Source organism: Lissotriton helveticus, chromosome 7 (assembly GCF_964261635.1).
Source record: "Lissotriton helveticus chromosome 7, aLisHel1.1, whole genome shotgun sequence".
Taxonomy (NCBI): Eukaryota; Metazoa; Chordata; class Amphibia; order Caudata; family Salamandridae; genus Lissotriton; species Lissotriton helveticus.
The window spans coordinates 765,261,647-765,284,594 of NC_136068.1; the positions used below are offsets into that span (position 1 = coordinate 765,261,647).

The 22,948-nt window shown below is 45.4% G+C and overlaps 1 protein-coding gene across 3 annotated transcripts in view; it reads left to right on the top strand.

Annotated features, from left to right (window-relative positions):
- MEIKIN (meiotic kinetochore factor) overlaps positions 1-22,948 on the top strand; it is an 836,714-nt gene that overhangs the window by 701,187 nt on the left and 112,579 nt on the right. For all 3 annotated transcript variants that reach the window (XM_078650675.1, XM_078650674.1, XM_078650676.1), the window contains one exon: positions 10,777-10,860. In XM_078650675.1, coding sequence (XP_078506801.1) covers positions 10,777-10,860 — 84 coding nt within the window. The remainder of the gene's footprint in view (positions 1-10,776; positions 10,861-22,948) is intronic.

Below are 22,948 nucleotides of genomic sequence, written 5' to 3' on the forward strand. Positions count from 1 at the left end.
CTCTTTTTCTGTGTGTTTGGGGCCTTCCTTACCGCTTCCATTTCCGAGGGTCTGGTCTGTGCAAAGGACCGAGCCATTACATTTAGTGTACCTCCAGTTTCCTTACTCTTGATCTTTCCCTTTGGCGCTACCTGTCTGGCCTGCTTTTTGCCTACCCTACCTTTGGTATAGGCTCTTACATAGTCACATCTCCTTCTTACCACCATTGGGCGCCTAGATAAATACACATTATCTGGAGGCTCTACCGGCTCGCTTCTCAAGCTTTGTTCAGTCACTTGGGGAGTTCCTACTGGTCTTATCAAGGTAGGCATTTGTCCTTTGATTCCAGTCAGCTCATACTCTGTTTTCTTTAGGTATTGTTTTTGGGCATTCAAAACCCCATTATTCAACAGTGAAACTTCAAGGATCCCTTGCAGGGTTTTTGTAGCATTAGTAGAAGGTCCATCATTGATGTGGTAGGGGCAGCTGAAAGATCGGGATCCTGTTGGCTGTTTCTCTCGGGGTTTGTTTGGTTTCCGTTTTCTGCGTATTTAACATATTTCCCCTTTCTTCACTCGATGGTTCTTGGTTGGGGTTTGCCCCCCAAACGAAACTTGTCTCAAGGCTGTCTCTTCTCATATGCTCTTCGTTCCCCACAGTTTGAAAAGAGAACAGTTTTGGGCATGACGAGAGCCGAGCTAACAGCATATTTGAATTCGGACTATGAAGTGATAAATTTATTAGCAGGGGGTTCTCCAGCTCATCTTCCAGCTCATCTTCTAGTATTTTTTCTGATGTTTCTCTCCGGTTTTGATCCACTTGAGGCACAACATCTGAATCTTTATTTGTTGTCTCGGGGTCATCCTCCTCTTCCGAGTCCACATTGATTGCCGTTGGAATCTGGGCTTTGTAGTGTTTACCTAGGAAAACCTTTACAGGGTTAGGGGACTCGGTGGTCTTCTTTTTAGGAGGTATTAGGGTGCGCCCCTTTTTTGCATACGGGGCCTATTTAGATCCTTTTTTACATTTCCCTTTCTTGCGTCTCCCCGCGGAAATGTCCTCCTGAGACATCAGACTCTCTTGACTCTCTTCCCTTGACCTGGATCCTACTAGTATTTTGCTCGTCTCCAGGCTGTTTTCTTGCGCGTCCTTCCGTGCTTTCTGTCTTAAGTTGGGGGCCATACCCTTTTATAGGAATATACCGGGGAGATTATTTACTTTATCCCTATTAACTTCCTTTTCTTCTTACTTTACAGTGTGGATAAGAATCACCAGTTAATATTAATTTGTTTTAACTTGAGGCAAACACTCTTTCACACTCCTCCACACTGTAGCTCACTTACCTCTGTTGTGCACTGACCACCAGCCTGCCTTGCCGAGAGTTAATTAAATTCTCCTCCTTCTTTTCCTTCTCTATAAGTCTTTTCCGTCTTTTCCCCTAAGCTGGGGTATCCAGGAGAATAATTCCAATGGTTCCGGTTTCGGGCTTATTACCCTCTACGCGTCCCCCTGGGTCGCAATTAGCCTCTGCTCACGCCCTTCTCAGTCTCCTGAGCCCAGGTTTTTCTCCAGCCCCGACCGGGGGCACTTGGGAGCTTTTCCGTGTGTCACAGGCTTCCCCATACAGGGGGCGCGGGATTGGGGGTAGTGATTTGACCTGCCGCATTCCGTTCCTCACTTCTCTGCTCAAGCGACCCGAGCAGGCTGCGGGAGATGTGCCCCTCTGGCCTCACAGCACACCCCGGCCGTACAGCACTCCCCGGCCGCGCCGCACTCCGCGGCCGCCCAGCACACAGCGTTTGATGGTAGAAGGTATGCTCACATCCAAGGCCTGTTGGGGCCGCGGCTTTTATTGCGCCGTTTTCCGGCGTACTCCGTGTAACTACCGCGTGTGCCTACCGGGTTACAGGGCTACACACCCTCGGTTCAGTTTGGTGCCGCGGCGTCCACGGGGTTTTCGCGCCGTTTTACTCCGGCGTCTCCTCATTGTTCTACTCCGTCTCTCTCTCGTCGAGCCTCCTCCTCCAACGTCGACGTCGGTGCTCCGTTAGGCAAGGCGGGGCGTGGCAACAACAGAGAGCCGGCGCCGACTTCAAGTACATGTGCTAGTTCTTCTCAACTGTCTCCAAGTCACAGTGGTGGGAGCAGTGATGGTCAAACTCCACTTTGTACACTTTAATCCTCACGCCGCTCTCCTACTCCCACTCTTTCCTCCGTGTCTCACCCTGCCACGCTGTCCGCGGTGACCCACAACACAGGCTCCAAGTAGATTATAACACATCTCTTTTGCAAGGAAAAGAAAGAGGATGAGGGAAGGGGGATAGAAAGAGGAGGAGATAAAGGAAGCAAGAGTTACAGTGACAAGTCAAATATACAATTGCGTAAAATTGAGACAATTGAAGAAATATGCTATCATAACTAAAGGTTAGGAAGTAAAAGCTATGTGAAGTTGTAGTCCTTGAACCACACCGTAATTGTCTTGGTTCTCTGGGAAACCCTGGGATCCTGAGGTACATTATCCCTTTCCGCTCCACTTGGATCTATGTTGTCTGTGGCTTTTTTCCCCAGCTTGTGGGAAATGATTCTGTCCATACTCCAAGTTTGGCCATTCTGCAGGTGAACCACATTCTTTCCCACTTTGGTAACTTTAAAAGGTTCAGAAAATCTGGAGGCTTTCCTCCTATGGGGTTTTGGAAGGTCGACTCAAACTAAATCTCCTTCCAGAAACCCACCAGACCAGACACACTTGGTTTGGTCATATCTGTATTTTAATTTGTTCTGATGTTCACTCACTCTTGGAAATCTCATTCCGATCCACAACACACTGACTCATATTTTTCAAAGTGGGAGGTGATAATTTAGTCTTAGGCGCTCTGCCTTTCAATGACATAAATGGAGAGATTCCTGTGACACCATTGGGAGTAGAGTGATACTCCCAAATGGTTTCCTGTAAAGCGGATAAGGCAGATGTGCCCAGAGTTTCGGCCCTATGTAAGCATTCCTTAAACACCCGGTTCATCTGCTCTACCAGTCCATTTGTGCGGGGACAATACAATGCTGTTTTCTGGTGACTTATGCTTAAATCATTCAAGAAACTTTTCATGTTTTCTCAGGTGAATTGTACTCCGTTATCTGTGATCAAGGTGTCAGGAATACCTTTGTCTAAAAATGTTCACTTTCAGGACGTTATGGTGGCTTCTGTGTCAATTTTGTGCACACACTTAAAAACCACCCATCAGGAGTTATAGTCCACTAACGCCAAGATGAAACGTTCTTTAAGCATTTTGAGATTAAGTGGTCCTATAATGTCCAGTGCTAATTTAGACAACGGTTTACTGGGAACCTCTACAGGAGAAGGAGGAGGTTTACGTGTTTGGTGAGTTTTATCACTCCTAACACTCAAAACAATCTTTCACCATACTCTGTCATGGAGTCCATACTCGGCCACCAATAGTACAGGCGTACTTTGTTCTTGATGAGACTGATCCTAGATGAGTAATATATACTAGCTCCACAATTTTCTCTCTCAACTTCACAGGAGGAATGATTTTCTCCCCTCTACATGCTGTCCCTTCCTGTATATTAAGTTCAAGCCTCACCTCCCAGTACTTGCACAGTGATGCCGGAAGCTCATTTTTGGTGGTAGGCCAACCCTCCCTTATGTACTCTTTAAGAGAGTTCATCTCCCCCATCAGCTTCAACACAAGCTTCTCATTCCTCCTTATTGAGACATGTTACTTGTAAGACAATCTCCTCGCACATCCCATTGTTGGGTTCATCCTCCAAATCCATCGGAGCTCAGGATAGATAGTTTGCCATAACATTTTGTGTACCAGGTACGTAATTTACCTTGAAATTGTAACCTTCGAATCCCAACACCCATCTTGCAATTCTGGGAGTGGTCCTGTTTGACCCTTTTGTGGTGAATACCAATACTAGAGGTTTGTGATCTGTTCTTACCTTAAATGGTATTCCCCATAGGAAGAATGTGAAGTCTTCAATGGCCCAAAAACAATCCAGCGCCTACTGAATAGGTATTTTCTGCTCCTTTAAAAGTATGAGAGGCGAATGCCACTACTTGTTATTTACCATCAGCAAACTGAGTAAGGCTGGCACCCAAACCTTTGTTGCTGGCATCTGTACACAGGAATGTGGGTTTGGTGGGATCAAATATACCAGGTGACGGTGCAGATACAATTCCTTCTTTCACTGCTGTCAAAGCGTCATTACATTCTTGACCCCACGCATATGGGACCTTGAATTTAAGCAACTTTCGTAATGGTACAGCAATACTAGCATAGTTGCAAACAAATTTGGAATAGTATTCCGACAGCCCTAGGAATGACTTTGGGTCTTCAGTACATGACGGGGTGTCCGTGTTTTGAATAGCTTCTACCAGATTTAATTTGGGTCTTATGCCATCATGTGAGATAGTGTGGCCAATGTATTCTAATGATCCTACCCCTATGCAACACTTCTCTTTTTTAAGGTCAGTCCTGCTTTTTCTAGGTTGGATAGTATACTTGTCAGCCTGACATTGTGCTCATCCACATCTTTTCCATGACTGAGGGTATTGTCCTGTAGGCACAATGTTCCAGGAAGATCCCTCAGCACATGCTGCATGATTCTTTGGAAGGCAGCCACAGCTGAAGCCAATCCGAAAGGCATGCGCCGGAATTGGAATGCACCCAGCGGGGTTATGAAAGATGTAAAGTGGTGGGAATCCGGATGAAACTCAACCAGATGGTATGCTGCAGACAGGTCGAGGACACTGAAACAACTGTCTCCATTAATTAATGTGAGGACCTCATGAATCCATGGTAGGGGATGTCTGTCCACCCAAATGTTTCCATTAAGATCCCTGAGGTCTACACATAACGTTATATCTTTGCTTGAAGCTTTGGTTGTGAGAACTATTGGGGCCAGCCACTAGGAATGTTCGATGGACCAGTAAGCTGTCTAGTTCCAGCCGTAGCGCAGTTTGCATAAGGTGGGGATTGGGTCTGACCTTATGTGCGACTGGTTTGGCATTAGATTTTAGTTTGATGAAGTGTTGATAATTTTTTACTAATCCTAAGTCTTAAGTGAACACCTGAGGGAATTCATAACAAACCTCCTTTCCACCAACTGACTTGTCAACAAGTAAAACTTGGTCGGGGGTATTGGGGTCTAACTTGATACCCAATTCCTTTTGGTGCCTCCACCCCAGCAGACTATACCCTTTTGCGTGACAGAGATTTTCCCATTAGTGCTCCTACCCTTGAATTCAATCTCCATGGTGGTCATTCCCAAAAGGGGTATGGGATCACCGTTACAACCCCCGGGTTGTATGTCAGGGGATTGTAGGATTTCTTGCCAGGTGGGAAACAGTTCAGAAAAGCATTTGGCGTCAACTAGGGTGTAGGGTGAACAGGAGTCCGCAAATACAGTCGCAGGTTTTTTATCAAGTGTGATGTTGCAAGAGGGAAAACAGGTAGCTTCGCTACCATCTTGTAATTAGAAAACAAATTTAGTATCATGATGTAGGTCTTGCTCAATGGCTAATACCGGTTTGTTGCTCTCCGCAGGTATGTGTATAACCTTCTTTATTCTTCCACCACCACAGTTCCAGTCAGCTGTAGAATGTTAAAAACAGTCCATGGGAGCGTCCATTAAGCGGGAGGAAAGCGGGGGAAGGTGGGAAATGGACCAAGTAGATAATAAAAACCTGCTGTACAAGAACGTGAAAAAAGAGGGCAGAGGTTGCTCCTTCACTATCACCTAGTCATTTACTCCCGATGATCACCCCCCACCCCCCACTTCGGGTCCAGGACACTCATTGGAAGTTTGTCCAGCCTGTAAATGGCTTTTGTTGAGGAAGCTCTCCATAAACGTAGTACACCTCCCAGCAATTCAGTTTTCACCAGAGGATATACTCCGCAAACACTACAAAGTAAATCATGGTTGATTTGTCAACGTTAGCCTACTTCGGCACTTCTATTCAGATCAGGGTATCTTACAAATGGATATTTTTACCACGTTTAGGTGACTGAGGGAATCAACAAGGGCCCCCTGCCAGACAACCGCCCTTGCTAGTCCTCAATCAAGCTATATCATAATGAATCTGCTGGGAAGACCAAGTATGCAAGTTTTGGAGGTGATTCTTCATCTGCAGCATATGTTGGTGTTCAGAGTATGATAGGATGAAGTCAAGGTGATAGACTGCAGGAAAGCAGCTATGTGCTGGTTGACCCATTATGTGCATGTGGCTTCAAGGATGTCCTTCAGTGATCTGTCTAGTGGTGGATACTTCCCTGGAAAGTTGGGGTCTCACCGTATTTGTTCTTGTTCAGGTGCCTACCTTTCAAATCCCATAAAGCAGATGCAAATCAGTGTTCTGTAACTGTAGAAGGTAGAGTTGCTCCTGAGAATGCAGTCACTGGAAAGATGTTGATTTTTGACATACAGTTAGACAACTGTGTTCTACATACTAATGCAAGGCAGAACCCACTCACTGAACCTGTCCACTGAGGCACAGTAAATCCGGAGCTGGACTGTCAAACGTAACTTTTGCCTAATAGCAAAACACTACTGAGGCGGCATGAGCGACAAGGTACACAGTCTCAGTAAGTTGGCTTCTGAGTCACATAAGCGATGGGTGATCGGTTTTGTCTGTAGGGCAAAGGTAAGGATAGACCTCTTTCTGATCAGGAAAAACTGCAGATTCTTTACCTTTGTCTCCAGATTCTAAAACAAAGGTCACCGGAGGACGTGGTCTCTGTCCATTGGGAAGAAAATGTGCTGTACCTTCAGCTGAGAATGGTGTACTCGCTGAGGAGGTTTGTAGTATTCCTTTGCAGAACTATTGACCCAGCATGTGAAAAGGGGACTAGATGTGGATGTTTTAGCTGCTTAAAGAACTGGTACCAAGGCCATCATTGCCCATTAGCTAGTGGATTGCACCAAGTTTGCTTACCAGAATATGGTAAAAAACCAAAAACATTCAGCTGCATGACTACCCATTCGATGATAGGGAGAGCGATGTTTACTGTCAATATGCCGATTATCAACATTTGCAAATTAGTCACCAGGAGGTCATCGCAGACCTTATACAAGCATTACTGCCTGGACACTGAACCAGTAGGTTTATGCTGACCAGGTGGTTCTAAAAAGCTTGTTTCGGGAAAGGGCAACTATTCACCCTTCTCCCAGGTACTTACTACTTCAAATAATAAGCTAGTCGATAAATGATTCAGTGCAGGAAAATAATATATTGTTTACCTTACCTTTAAAAGTGGTTCTTAACCCGACAGCTCTTTTGGTTGGTGCAGCATGTTATAAATAACATCCTCAGAATTTGAACAGAAGTAATGGTAGATTCTGGCATCACTACAGTGCCGGGGGAAGGGGGTAAAAGTAAGCCACGTGACTGCGGAAAAGATGATCTTGGGGGAATTCTCTGTAAAGAAATAAGTTCTATATTTATTTGACTGAAGTATTCCCTGCTGGGGAGGGGGTGACGGGTATGGGGGGATATTGAAATAGCATGTCAAGGTACTGAAGTTTGAGACGCACCCTTGTAGATCGCTAACAGAGTCCTGCCCCCCACCCTTACCAAGCCTTTTTGAATTCAGTAATTGTCACCGCCACTATTTTTCCTAAGAAATGAATGCAAAGAAATGTGCATAGTGCGAGCAGCTGCTTCCCAAGGAAGCGTCCCAGTGCTAAGGCAGGAGGATAAACTAAAACGATAACAATTTTACCCTCCAGAAAACCATCTACACTTCTCAGAATAAACAGGTTTTTAAATTTGATTTAAAAACGGTTTCAGTAGCTACACCTGGAAGATGCTAGGACAAGGAAGCTGCCAGAAAGGCAAAAGACCTCCCACCTGCTTTCGCCTTTTGGGGGTAAAAGTAAGCCACGTGACTGCGGAAAAGATGATCTGGGGGGAATTCTCTGTAAAGAAATAAGTTCTATATTTATTTGACTGAAGTATTCCCTGCTGGGAGGTGGTGAAGGGTATGGGGGGATATTGAAATAGCATGTCAAGGTACTGAAGTTTGAGACGCACCCTTGTAGATCGCTAACAGTCCTGCCCCCCCACCCTTACCAAGCCTTTTTGAATTCAGTAATTGTCACCGCCACTATTTTTCCTAAGAAATTAATGCAAAGAAATGTGCATAGTGCGAGCAGCTGCTTCCCAAGGAAGCGTCCCAGTGCTAAGGCAGGAGGATAAACTAAAACGATAACAATTTTACCCTCCAGAAAACCATCTACACTTCTCAGAATAAACAGGTTTTTAAATTTGATTTAAAAACGGTTTCAGTAGCTACACCTCTAAGATGCTAGGACAAGGAAGCTGCCAGAAAGGCAAAAGACCTCCCACCTGCTTTCGCCTTTTGTATCCTGGGGACACACAGGAGATTTTGACTTGATGAAAGAAGTGCTCTAAACGGTGTGTATTTGATTATTCTCATCTGAATATACAGTGGGCCTTTTTTGTATAAGGCTCTGTGTGCAAGCCTTAGAGCCTTAAATGTGATTATTTGCCTGACCGGCAACCGCACCAACTATCTTTTAGGGATGTTTAAAACCTGTCTAGCTGCAGCATTCTACACTCTTTGCAGCCTGTTTATCAACGTATGTTTTGCTTCCAGGTAGAGTAAATTGGCATACTCTAGCCTAGATGTAATTGGAGCATGTACAATATCTGTAAGTGGGAACTGGGAGACATTTTAATGTTTTTAAATGATTTTAGTAAGGCAAACCAGACTGCTGCATTCGACTGTACCTGTTGTGAAAATGATAGATGTGCTAGGTTCTACCCCTAGACTCTTTGCCACAGAAGTTGGAGTCAGTGAGTCCCCTAGCTCTACTGGCCTTAATCTCTGTATGTGCAATGGGGATACATTGCCAAAGACCAAGATCTCTGATTTGTCTGAGTTCAACTGTAGGCAACTACTGCCCATCCAATTAGCTATTGCCGAAAGACAACCCGGGAAGTTAGCATTTGTGATGTGATATCTGCATAGGAGAAAAGATTAATGCTCCACGGCTCCACTTCTAAGGCCAGTGAAGTAACATACATATATATATGAAACGGGGTTGGGTTAAAGGTCGATCCCTTCACATCCTATTTCTCTAAAGCAAGAAATTTTGATGGTAAAGACATTGCTTGTTGCCTGTTGGTTAAGGATTGTATCCCCTGCCAGGTTTTTTCACGATGGCCACTTGCTCCAATTTTTGCAATAGGATGTCGTGGAACGCCATGTCAAACACGCTCGATAGATCAAGGAAAACAGCCCACAGTTTTTTTGCCTAAATCTAGGTTACTGTTCATATATTCTGTAACCTCGGAAGTGCTGATTCAGTTCTGAAACCATCCTGGAAGCCAGGTTGGTACATGTGGAGTTCATATTTTATTTCTAGTCCCTGGTAATTTGAGTATTCACCAAGTTTGTAGCATTTTTCCCACTGCAGGAAGTAATGTGGTTTGCATTCCTTATTTTGATTTAATATTCAGATCCCTTTTAGTGAAGTTACTTTCATGCCCCTTTGTTCTGGTGCCTCCTGGTTGGTTTGCTTGAATTGTGCTTACTGCTTGTCTCTCCTCTTGGGTATTTTCTGATTACTAAAGTAGTGTATCTGCTTGCTGTCTCACTGACCAGTTCTAGCTTCCTTAGTTTCTCACCAGGATTCCAAGCTACCTTCAACTTTTTCCCTCCACAATAAAGATCCTAATCCATCTTCTTTTACCTTGTCAGACCTAATCATCTAGTAGTTGGCCTGGACAGAGAAACAGAGAACTGAGGTAAGGGAGACTCTTCTCCCTGGTTGACAATGATGCATTAATATGAAAATGCCTTGTATAGGGGTTGTCTGTGATCTCTCAGTGATGACCATCTGTACTTCTTGGCTCCTAAAAGTGTAGCATTCTTCAATGCTTAATGTTTGTTTCTAGCTCTGGGTGTGTTGGGTCTCTGTACAGCCCACAGAAGTCTATTATTGATATTATCTTTCTTCTGACAAATGATGCTGTTTAAATGTGTCTGCCCGTGGGGATTCCTTATTTGAGGCCAGGCGTAGATTAGAAATCCAGCAGGGCAAAGGGAGGCCATAAATAACATGAGGATGTGCGCTAGACATTCAATAATAACCAGATGCTTGTGATTATACAAAGCGAGAGGGAGCCAGCAAGAGCTGCTGGAGAGGATAGAAACAAGGAGGATGACTCCTGTCAATGGAGGACGAAAGAATGAGGCCTATATCCACCATAGAAGTAAGGCTACCCAGAATTCTTGCGAAATAGAGATCCAAATAAGCTTAGATCAAATTGCACCCGAGATATGTAAAGCACTCCAGTAAGACCTAGATAAACAAGGACACAGTTGCTTGCAAAGGACTCCTGCACAAACCTCTCTTGCGGCAATGTGTATGTAGCTCTTTTGTTTATTCTGCAGTATGTATATTAAAAACTTTCAAGTAGTCTTAAGCTGATGTGTTTTTCTCTTGTTACTATTATGCATGCAAGGTCCATACTTACAACTTTTCTGCGAATGTGTCCAGGTCCAATTACTGTAGATAGTCTACTTTTTCAAGAACATATGAAGGTTTATCCCTGTGAACTCCATCCCTCAGACCGAGTTGTAAGATTGACCGAAGCATTATCTTTTAAGCTGTCATGTCATTGGTCCGCTATTCTAATGGCGCATAAGAGTTGCAAACTTGTAATGAGTTTAAAGTAAATAAAGCGTTCAAGACGAGTATTATTAGATGAACTATTCTGAAGACACCATTTTTCTTCTGTACATACAGCAAGCGCAATGCAGTGAAATAATTGCAGAGAAAAACAAAGCTTTACTAACAAGTACACCATTCGGTAACCAAGAAGATTTGGCGGTAAGTGAAATGTAAAAAAGGTATTACTAAAAAATGTTAAAGAAAAATTACGTGGCAATTAGCCTGAATGTCCTGTTATCATTTGTTAATTATTTGATTGCAATGTTCTAACTTGGTGTTTTCAGGACAGATGTTTTTTGAAAACTCAACGCTGTTACAGTAAAATTCCTAGCATGCATTAGGTACCTTTATTATGCACAAAATCCTCTTCCGGACAGCCTGTGCACTAGTCAATCAGTGAAAGGCTAAACTGCAAAGTTCATCTGTGATTCTTATTGCTTTTAGCCATAAAATGGAGTTCCGACACGCTCTCCCGCTCACTTAGAGGATTTTTTAATGTAAAAAATAGAATTCAAAGGACAATAAAGTCTTCTGTGACATTATTAGCTTTTTGTTACACGGTGGGGATGGTACGCTGCTCCCAAGCAGTCCTTGCTTTTGTGCGCTTTGTGTCATGGATACAGGTTTCCCTAGAGGTTAAGGGGCAGCTATCCAACATAAGACTCTATTTTATATCTTTCTAATAACCGCCTTTATTGAACATCAGTAGATCACAAAAATAAAATTACAGGAGATTACAGTAGGTAAACGTTATCACAACCAACCTTTTTTAATTCCCTTTAAACTACCCAGATAAAAAAAATATAAACTTTAGCAAAAATGATGCCATTGAGGACCAGGGTGACAGCGTGTCTGTCTACAGCCACATATTCTCAAGCAAATCAAGGCCACAGAGTACCAACATGCAATGAGCCCTCATTCACATCCTAAGCGATGAGCCACAATCTAAATCCAAATGCTCTTTATCCATGTCAGAGTATACAGCTGAGAAGCTCATAGACTGTTTGATTGACTGCTGGGTTTTATAGAGCGCGCTGTTATGCCAAAGGGTGCCCTGGCGCTATGCAGATATGAGTCTAAAGTAAGAGTCCAAGCGGAAATAGAGAGCAGGTTTGTTTTTTAACATCTTGCATGAAAAAGAACTCATTGTTCTTTTTCAAGAGTCTGGTAACTGGTTCCACAGATGAGACTCATGACTGAAGAAGGATCGACCAGCTGCTCTAGCTTTGTAAATCTTAGGAAATTCATGAAAAATTCTGAAAGAAGAATGTGAAGGGCACAGAAGCTTCTAAATGTTTGACTTACTTTGGAGGTAGGGAGAGTGAGATACCAGAGTTACTCATTAGCAGAAAGAAAGATTTGAACATGATTCGCTTTCCGAAGCCAGTGAAGTTTCACAGAAGAAATTAACTAGAAGCATGATGGGTGATCAACAAAACAGGGCGCAGCAATTTCAATAATTTTGAGTTGCTTTATGAAGAACTTTGGGAGTACAAGGTGTATTGAATTCCCAAAGACCAGCCGAGATAAAATTAAGGCTTGGCTCATGGTACTCCAACACTCTTGAGGGAGAAGGTGCCAAATTCTATGGCGCATTCTATGGCATATCTTATGTAGAAGAAAAGATTGGAATTATTTTTCCTGATTTGAGCCAAAATGAAAAATGACTGGTCGAATGTGAATGCTACATTTTTAACTGGGTCACAGAGTGTAGTTGTAGGACTCAGATGGGAAGGCCACCAGGCCATGGTCCAAGTGAACGAGGACTGCCAACAACCTGTGTCTGTTTTAACCGAGATTAAATGTAATCCATTCATTCTTTGTCATCCAGAAGGTTACTTTTGATATGCAAATGCGGAATGTAGCTTGAGCAAAAATAACATGCCATCATGTCCAAGGGTGATCTCAGTTTCATCTGCATATGACATTGGTATGAGGACATGGAATTGAATAATTTGGCTAGATATAAATATTTAAACAGGATGGGGCTCAGAGAAGAACTTTGAGGAACCCCTCTAGGCAGAGAATGTGATTCTGAGAAGAAAGGAGAAAAATGAATTTCATTTTTCTTAGGCCACTGAAACCCACGTAGAGGTGTAAGGAGAAACTTCCAAAGCTCGGGTGGGAGAACACAGTGTTCTCCTAAACATGATTTAGTTACACAAAAGTGCAAAATCAGAGGGAAAAAATGGCTGACGCGTTTCAGCTAAATAGTCTACTTGTTAGGGGTGTGTGTGTGTGTGTGTGTGTGTGTGTGTGTGTATATATATATATTTTGTATGATGATATATAGATATATATATATATATATATATCTATATATCATCATACAAAATGCCCACAGGCTTTAGAGGAGCACACTCGGTTTGCCTCCCATCCAGGATTTAAGATTCAGCCTGCAGCAATGTTCCAATAGTTAGCCTGACGCGTTTCAAGGATAAACCTCTTTTTCAAAGGCTGCTTGTGTGTACTTCTTGTGCCGTGGCTGCTTGATGTGAAAGTAAAGGGCACAGTAAATGCTCATTTTCGTTTGGATTGCTTTTATTGGTTGGCTGGCTCCTTCGTTATCCCAGCTAATTACCCTTATACCAAATTGCATTATGGGACAGCAAGTCCCTCGAGCTGGCCTCCTTCAAAGTTCCACATGTTTTATTTTATTTAATATTCTGTCCTTAAGTAGGATTGTTTGCAGGTTGAAATGATGGCTCACCGTGCTCTGTGTTACAAGGAAAAGTTCCCAAACTCCGCCTCTCTTTGTTTCCGAGATGGTGCTTCCTCTCTCGGCAGGGCTGCCGAGTGTAAATGTCATCATACAAAATGCCCACGAGCTTTAGAGGAGCACACTCGGTTTGCCTCCCATCCAGGATTTAAGATTCAGCCTGCAGCAATGTTCCAATAGTTAGCCTGACGCATTTCAAGGATAAACCTCTTTTTCAAAGGCTGCTTGTGTGTACTTCTTGTGCCGTGGCTGCTTGATGTGAAAGTAAAGGGCACAGTAAATGCTCATTTTCGTTTGGATTGCTTTTATTGGTTGGCTGGCTCCTTCGTTATCCCAGCTAATTACCCTTATACCAAATTGCATTTTGGGACAGCAAGTCCCTCGAGCTGGCCTCCTTCAAAGTTCCACATGTTTTATTTTATTTAATATTCTGTCCTTAAGTAGGATTGTTTGCAGGTTGAAATGATGGCTCACCGTGCTCTGTGTTTCAAGGAAAAGTTCCCAAACTCCGCCTCTCTTTGTTTCCGAGATGGTGCTTCCTCTCTCGGCAGGGCTGCCGAGTGTAAATGTCATCATACAAAATGCCCACGAGCTTTAGAGGAGCACACTCGGTTTGCCTCCCATCCAGGATTTAAGATTCAGCCTGCAGCAATGTTCCAATAGTTAGCCTGACGCGTTTCAAGGATAAACCTCTTTTTCAAAGGCTGCTTGTGTGTACTTCTTGTGCCGTGGCTGCTTGATGTGAAAGTAAAGGGCACAGTAAATGCTCATTTTCGTTTCGATTGCTTTTATTGGTTGGCTGGCTCCTTAGTTATCCCAGCTAATTACCCTTATACCAAATTGCATTATGGGACAGCAAGTCCCTCGAGCTGGCCTCCTTCAAAGTTCCACATGTTTTATTTTATTTAATATTCTGTCCTTAAGTAGGATTGTTTGCAGGTTGAAATGATGGCTCACCGTGCTCTGTGTTTCAAGGAAAAGTTCCCAAACTCCGCCTCTCTTTGTTTCCGAGATGGTGCTTCCTCTCTCGGCAGGGCTGCCGAGTGTAAATGTCATCATACAAAATGCCCACGAGCTTTAGAGGAGCACACTCGGTTTGCCTCCCATCCAGGATTTAAGATTCAGCCTGCAGCAATGTTCCAATAGTTAGCCTGACGCGTTTCAAGGATAAACCTTTTTTTTTCAAAGGCTGCTTGTGTGTACTTCTTGTGCCATGGCTGCTTGATGTGAAAGTAAAGGGCACAGTAAATGCTCATTTTCGTTTGGATTGCTTTTATTGGTTGGCTGGCTCCTTCGTTATCCCAGCTAATTACCCTTATACCAAATTGCATTATGGGACAGCAAGTCCCTCGAGCTGGCCTCCTTCAAAGTTCCACATGTTTTATTTTATTTAATATTCTGTCCTTAAGTAGGATTGTTTGCAGGTTGAAATGATGGCTCACCGTGCTCTGTGTTTCAAGGAAAAGTTCCCAAACTCCGCCTCTCTTTGTTTCCGAGATGGTGCTTCCTCTCTCGGCAGGGCTGCCGAGTGTAAATGTCATCATACAAAATGCCCACGGGCTTTAGAGGAGCACACTCGGTTTGCCTCCCATCCAGGATTTAAGATTCCGCCTGCAGCAATGTTCCAATAGTTAGCCTGACGCGTTTCAAGGATAAACCTCTTTTTCAAAGGCTGCTTGTGTGTACTTCTTGTGCCGTGGCGGCTTGATGTGAAAGTAAAGGGCACAGTAAATGCTCATTTTCGTTTGGATTGCTTTTATTGGTTGGCTGGCTCCTTCGTTATCCCAGCTAATTACCCTTATACCAAATTGCATTATGGGACAGCAAGTCCCTCGAGCTGGCCTCCTTCAAAGTTCCACATGTTTTATTTTATTTAATATTCTGTCCTTAAGTAGGATTGTTTGCAGGTTGAAATGATGGCTCACCGTGCTCTGTGTTTCAAGGAAAAGTTCCCAAACTCCGCCTCTCTTTGTTTCCGAGATGGTGCTTCCTCTCTCAGCAGGGCTGCCGAGTGTAAATATCATACAAAATGCCCACGAGCTTTAGAGGAGCACACTCGGTTTGCCCCCCATCCAGGAGGATTGTGCTATTTCTACCTTCGCTTTATTACAAAATTTTCAAACAGCAGCTTATTAAAGACATGTACAAAAACTACATTTCCCATATAACTAGGGAAAAGAAAAAGTCTTTGGGCAGTCCTTCCACAGTGTCCATGACTCTATCCAATAAGATGCTATGTCATTTCCTGCACTTCCTCTTTCTTCGCTGGAGAAACTCTCCCATGTTTACGCATTTTGTTTCGCACCATCGTTGCCTGAAAGAAACAACACCAATCAGTCATAGAATAACACAATACTAGGCATAAGAAGCAAAAGTGCAATTGATAAGGCAACAAGCAACCAATCATGAAGAGACTACCCAGTTCAATCACATGACTCCTTTATAACAGATAAAAGGATTACGTACAGCCATATGGAGCGTGCTAGCAACCAAAGAGCTTGCAGAGAGGGATAATCCTTGCCTCCTTGTCCTCAATAGAATTGAAACTTACCTTCTCATAAGCTAGGCAAATTTCTATTCTATGTCAGGACCGGAGGCGAGGATTATGCTCCTTTAAAGCTTGTCAATGACAACCTGAGCCACATTCAGCAGTGGTTTAAAATGGAACCTTTTAAAGGTAGTCTGACGACCAATCGGCTGCAATCATAAGGTCTTTTAACCGAACACCTAGGCTAAACGCTTTCGAAGCCATCGCCCCTCGTGCTGAATGTGCACCAAACGCTCTTGTATTAATGTCCGCCTCCTGCATTTTCCGCCGTACCCGGCGGGCTATAGAGGGAGATGAAACCGCCTTAAATGGCTTAAGGGCTTTCAGGAGTTTTCGTTCGCTCGAAGGACAGACTTCCTCCGTAGCCTCCTATAGGCTTTCAGGCTTTGAACCACACAGAGCTTTGATGACTCCTCAAAAGCAGGATAAGAGATTGTACGGGTATTGGACTTAGTGCGCCTACCTTCCATGAAAGTTACACCCTCCAGAGAGAAAACCCTCGCTGTAATATCTAAAGCTCTGACATCCGATACTCTCTTGCACGATACCAAACATAGCAACATTGCTAATTTGGCTGACAATTCCTTCCTAGAAAGGAAACGGTTCAGTTGCCCAGATAACAGTAAATTCAAAACCTGATTAACATCCCAGAGGACTGAATAGCGGGGTTCTGAAGGTAAAGCTAGCCTAATACCTCTGAGAAGCTTACAGACAAAAGGATGCTCCCCCAATGGGGCTCCATTCACCGGTGCATGACCCGCTGAAATGGCTGAGCGGACTGTATTCATTGACCTATAGGCCAAGCCTTTCTTTGCCAAATCCGCCAGATAATTAGGAACATGCGTTAATTCTGCAACCACGGGATCTACTTCCCGCCGCATACACCAATATACCCATCTCGTCCAGGCCGATCTGTATCGTTTGGACGTGCTGTCTGCCCAAGCTCTGGAAAGTAGAAGTTCAGCGTGCTCCGAAAGGCCTGGCATTCTCCAGCATTGCCTGTAATCCGCCATGCCATGAGTCGAAGTGAGCCGTCCTCCACCAGGCGTTGAGGAACTTCCTCTGAACTCAACAGAAGGTGGGGAGTTTGGTGGAGTAGGATTGGAAAATCCCAAGAAAGTTCCAGAAGAACTGGAAACCAAACGTATTACCTCCAAAACGGCGATACCAGAACCACAGAGGCTCCCTGCCTGCGCACTTGGGCCGCCGCCCGGGTGATCATGGAGAACGGTGGAAACGCATACCCGCTCTCCTGACTCCAATCATGAGTGAACGCATGGGTCGCCACCGCCAGCGGATCCAGTCTCCAACTGAAAACTGAGGAACCTGGTAAGTTGCCGATCGAGGCGCCTAGCAAAGAGGTCGATGGAAAAAGGCCCCCAGCGTTCCTGCAGGTAATGAAAAATCTCCGGATCCAGCTTCCAAACACTGGTGTCCCACAGGTAACGGGAATGCCAATCTACCACTAAGTTCTCTCGCCCTGGGAGGTACTCCGCTGTGAACGAGATCTGATTGGAAAGGCAAAACTCCCAGAATTGCTTTGCCATGTTCGCCAGGGCTTTAGACCGAGAGCCCCCCCGGTGATTGATATACCTGACTGCCGACACATTGTCCATTTTGAGGAGTACCAAAGCTTGGACGCAATCCTTGGTCCAGCAACGGACTTCAAAGGAGCCCGCTAGAAGCTCCAGACAATTGATATGAAATTTCTGCTCTTGAGACCAACTTCCGCCGGTGGAGAACTCCCCACACCGCGCACTCCAGCCTGCTCGGCTGGCGTCTGACTATCACCAAATCGGGAGCGGAACCGAAGATGGCTCTTCCATTCCAGGCCACAATGTGGGATAACCACCACTCTAGCTCTTCGCGCACCTCTTCTGTCAAAGAGACTATCTGCGAATACGTCAGGCCTCTCTGCAGTTGATGTGCTTTCAAGCGCTGAAGGGCCCGGTAATGCAAAGGACCCGGGAAAATCGCCTGAATGGAGGCTGAAATAAAAAACACCAGGCGGGCTATCTGATGCAGAGAAGTCCCCTGTTTGGCCAGAGTTTGCTGAATCTCGTGTGTATCTTCGCCACCTTCCTGGAGGGTAGACTTAGCGAAGACTTGACTGAGTCTATTACGAACCTCAGAAAAACTGCCATCTGAGTTGGGACTAGGAGGGACTTCTGTTCGTTGATCACAAACCCCAACTCCTGAAGCAAAGACACTGCCATCTGCAGGTGACTCCGCAGTTGCAAGGGAAATTGAGCCAAGATAAGAATATCGTCTAAGTAGACGATCAAGGGGACCCTGCGTGTTCTCAAGTATTCCACCGCCGGCTTGGGGACCTTGGTGAAGCACCACGGGCAGAGGAAAGCCCGAACGGAAGACACTTGAACTCGTAAGCTTGTCCCCGCCAAAGAAATTGAAGGAACCGTCTGTGCGATGGGAAAATGGGTACCAAGAGGTACTTATCCTTCAGGTGCTGTCTCACCATCCAAAACGAGTGGCAGGAGTACATCTCTGAGCAAAAGAATGCCCTCCATTTTGAAATGCCTGTACACCAGCCACTCGTTGAATTCCCGAAAGTTGATCACCGGTCTACGACCCCCGTCGGTCTTGTCCACCAAAAATAGGTTGCTGAGAGAACTTCCGGGATGGACTTCCGTACAACACACGGCCGGCCTCTATGCAGAGCAGGTCGGCCACTTCCTTGTCTATCATAGCTGTGTACGCCGCATAGAAAACTATTGGGCGCTGACAGACGTCCTGACGGGGGGGATCCGTAAAACTCTATTTGGAACCCTCTCACTGTTTGCAGCACCCAAGCGTCCCCTGTAAGAGCTTCCCAAGTGGGGAAGAACTGTGCCAGCCTGCCCCAAACTCGCAGCTGGCAAAACACTCACAGTTAACATTTCCGTCACCGCCTTTGTAACCGCCTCGGAAGCGCTATCCTCTTGTCGGGTAGAAGTTGGTAAAGTGCTGATCCGTTTGGTACTGCCCACGTCTGGAGCCTTGCCCCCTGCCCTGGGGGTTCTGGTGTTGAGCATGATCGGGCGGGTGGCTCCTACCCCGACCGTCCCCGTGGAAAACCCGAGGGTTAAAGACTCTTTTAATATTCGCCTCGGCCTTATCTATGGACGTAAAGGTGGCGACGAACTTGCCCAGTTCTTTAACAAAGGGATCGCCAAATAAACCCCCTTGTGTCGTTGCCCCCACCTCGGAACAGGCCAAATCACGAAGTTTGGGGTCAACTTTTATCAAAACGGACCTACGTCTTTCCGTTGAGAGGGCACAATTGGTATTGCCCATAAAGCAGATTGCCCTTTGCGCCCAAGCCGACAGGACCTCAGGATCAATCAAGGAGCCTGAACTACGGGCCTTCTCCGCAATGTCCAGGATTTTCGTAATTGGACCAATGGCATCTAATAGCTTGTCCTGACACGCACGCCAGGAACGATCTATCCCTTTTTTGGGATCTTTGATGAACTTCGCTAGGAAGGTGGCCATCTTTCCTTCAATTTCGGGGGTAAGGGCTACCTTACCATTCAGGGTAGGTCGTCCGGGGCATTCCACTCGCAGTCGACTTCTGGCCTCATTCTCTTAACGGTTTTCTGAGCCGGGACGCTACATATAAGGCGGCCTCCTTGGAGGGAATCTACTCAGCCGACCTCGGATGCACAATATCATCCGGGTCTAACATGTCGGCAATGCCCGCATTAGGTGGTTCAATAGTACCTGTTGGGCGCCAAGACCTCGAGGAACCTGCCTCATCAACCTGCCTCATCTTTGCTGAGTCTAGGGTGAAAATGGTTGGGGGTCCGAACTGGGAGGAGCCGACTCCTGGGGAAGCACTACGAGCGCCGTGTGCTCCAAGAACGCCTGCTTGAGGCATTAAAAGGCATCCTGATCAACCCCCGTCACACTTCTTCTTGGGGGGAGGGGAACCGTCTGGTTCCCTCTGGGTCTTCGCTGGGTTAGTCTGGGGCGGCTGTCCCACTCTGGCGCACAGCTGCTCAATTTTATCAGCCAAACTCTGTTCCTTCGGGGTCATAAGCTCAGTGACTGCCCTATAAATGGAGTTATCCACCTTATTATAAAAATCATCATCCCACTGTAGATAGGAAAGGGAGTCCTCCTCCTCTTAATATTTGTGCTCCATGACCAAGGAAATAACACACTCAAGCTCAAAGACAATAAGCACACTCATGCAGCGCGCGAGAAATGTATAGGCTGAGGGTCTCTCAGGGTATTAAGGGGCCAAAGGCACACAATTTATTGGGGGTTGTCAAATCCCCAGGACACCACAACACCCTCAAGGTACAGGAGGTAGCTGCCTGGACGAGTGTCAGAAAAATCACTCAGGCCCGAAGCCAAACAGATGTACTGACCCTGTAGAAGTGCTCACTCAGCCGGTGCAACCACACCACCACCTATCCGTGTATGAAAAACGGGTGTAGGACCAATTGGGGGCAATACAGAACCAGTCTCGCTGGGCGCTTCAGGCAGCAGAAAAGAGCGTGGGCCGAAACGGTGACCGGAGCGCTTCTCCACTCGATATGACAGAAGCGTTCTCCGAATCACCGAGACGCGGCGGCTCCACAGCTCCCACTAGCGGCCAGCGAGCCGCAAGTGTTAATATAAGCCGCGTCAAGCGTTCCCACGGCAACAAGAATCTCGGAAATGAATATTCCCAACAGAGACCACGAAACAAAAGCGTAATACAATATTCCCGCATGAGACATTAACTGCACAATTGAAAAGACTCAAAAAGCACTTATCTCTCGCTGCCGAGCAGCGAAGAAAGAGGAAGTGCAGGAAATGACACAGCATCTTATTGGATAGAGTCATGGACACTGTGGAAGGACTGCCCAAAGACTGTTTTTCTTTTCCCTAGTTCTATGGGAAATGTAGTTTTTGTACATGTTTTTAATAAGCTGCTGTTTGAAAATTTTGTAATAAAGCGAAGGAAGAACTAGCATAATCCTCGCCTCTGGTCCTGACATAGAATGAACCCAAAAACCCACAGAAATGTGCATGTTATGGTTAGGATACTCTATATATTCTCGCAACATCCGTGCAAACACAACTTGCTCAGCAAATGCAATGCTTTTGACCTAACCCTTAATGAAACAGATGAAATTATAAACTTTATAGATCATCTTACTTATTGCCATTACCAACTTGTCAGAGACAACAATGACTGTAGTATTGTGCATTAGTTTGATTAGGTATTTTTCTTAATTACAGTTTGCTTTTAGGTGTTATTTAGTGGTATACATATTATGTCAAAAGCATTACATTTGGTTTGCAAGTTGTGGTTTGCAAGGCTTTTGTGCGAGTTATAGATTGTGTTTCTAAACATCCTATTCACATTTTAGTGGATTTTTCAGGTTTCGTTTTTTAACTATAAATTTTAACTGTAACGTTTTTTAGGAACATTTCTGATTTGCATATGTTGAGTTGTTAAAACAAAACCAACTATGACTTCATGTTAAGCTTTTTATTTTTTCAGTGAATTTTGTGATTTTTGATCATATATACCACATCCAAGAGTTCCCTATGCCACACCCCAATTAGCGGCTAACTCCCCACTGCACACGTCCTTCAGTGCTGTGTCAATCACAATTTGAGCCCACCACCACGTACAACATAGGGTTGCGGATAGCCCACTACCACTAGTAGTTCTGTTGCACTTGGAGTGAAAACATTTGCCTGATCACATATGCGCATCTGTCTAAAAGGAAGTGCACTTCCTTTGCAGGGCTGGTTGGCAGTGCCATGCATTGTCTATGATTTTGGATTATTTTTTTTGATAATAAGACAAAAGACCAACAGCAGGTGCTGATCTCAGCACACATGAGACAAAGTGTCCATTCGGCATTATACATGACTTGAAGGAACAAGAAGAAGCAGCGTAACACCCATCACAACTCGCAAGTGATCAAAGAGTGCATTAGTCCTCAATCAACCCCACCCATTTGCCCCACACCTTGCGATACTACTTTGGGCATCCTCTGGCCTCTTACAGGGATCGCTCCTGTGCCGCGAACCAGTCCACCCCCCTGCTCCACCTTGATAGGACGGGGCAGTGACGTTCAGCCGGTGCACCGCAATGTCTCTCTTGGCCCCCAACAGAGCTGCATTCAGAAAAAGTTTCTCGGCTCTAGAGACGTCTAGACTTTCAGTCATTCCCAAGAGTACATTTGTTGGGTTCAGAGGCGCTTCCCAGCCCAGGACTTCATTAAGTTCCCCTGTGACTAATTCCCAGAAGCGTGTGATCGCTGGGCAAAGCCATACCATATGGTAGAAGTCGGCCTGTGGGTGTAAGATAAGTGGTGTGTATGTAGTATATTTGGACCAGGCGAAGCCGCGCTGAGGCTGTGACTGTTCTGGGGGCCATTAACGCATTTCTCCAGTCGTTATCTAAAGACCCAAGCCATCCCTCCCACCGGTCTCTCAGCTTTGACAGCGTATTGTTCGTGAGGGAGCGGTAGATACAAGAAATTCCTCCCTTCCCCAGATTGCCAGTCATAACCTGAGCTTCAGGCGGGCCGTATTAGGGTATCGACGTATCTACTGGGACGTGTGAGTGGAGAGTGTGGCGCAGCTGCAGATGGCGGTAAAACTGTGAAGTATGGAGGGAATAAAGGTGCTGAAGGTATTGAAAGGTGTGCACATGTTGTCCTTCTTCCAGACATCATCTAGCTGGGAGATCCCAATTAGGTCCCACGATCTTAAGCCAGAGAGGCCGGCGACCTCCCGGAGCTGGACACCCTGCCAAAGTGGAGTGTATTGAGTCAATTTGCCCGACCAGTGGGTGTGGCACAGAGAGGCCCGCCAGGCCAGGAGTACCGCACGTGTGACCTCGGGTAGGGTTCTGGGGACAGCGTTCCTGTATAGCATCCCCTGAATGACGGGCAGACCTAGGGTGTGTAGTTCCAATCTATATGCCAGGTCCGACCAGCCCCCGTTGAACCAGTCATGCAGGGTGAAGA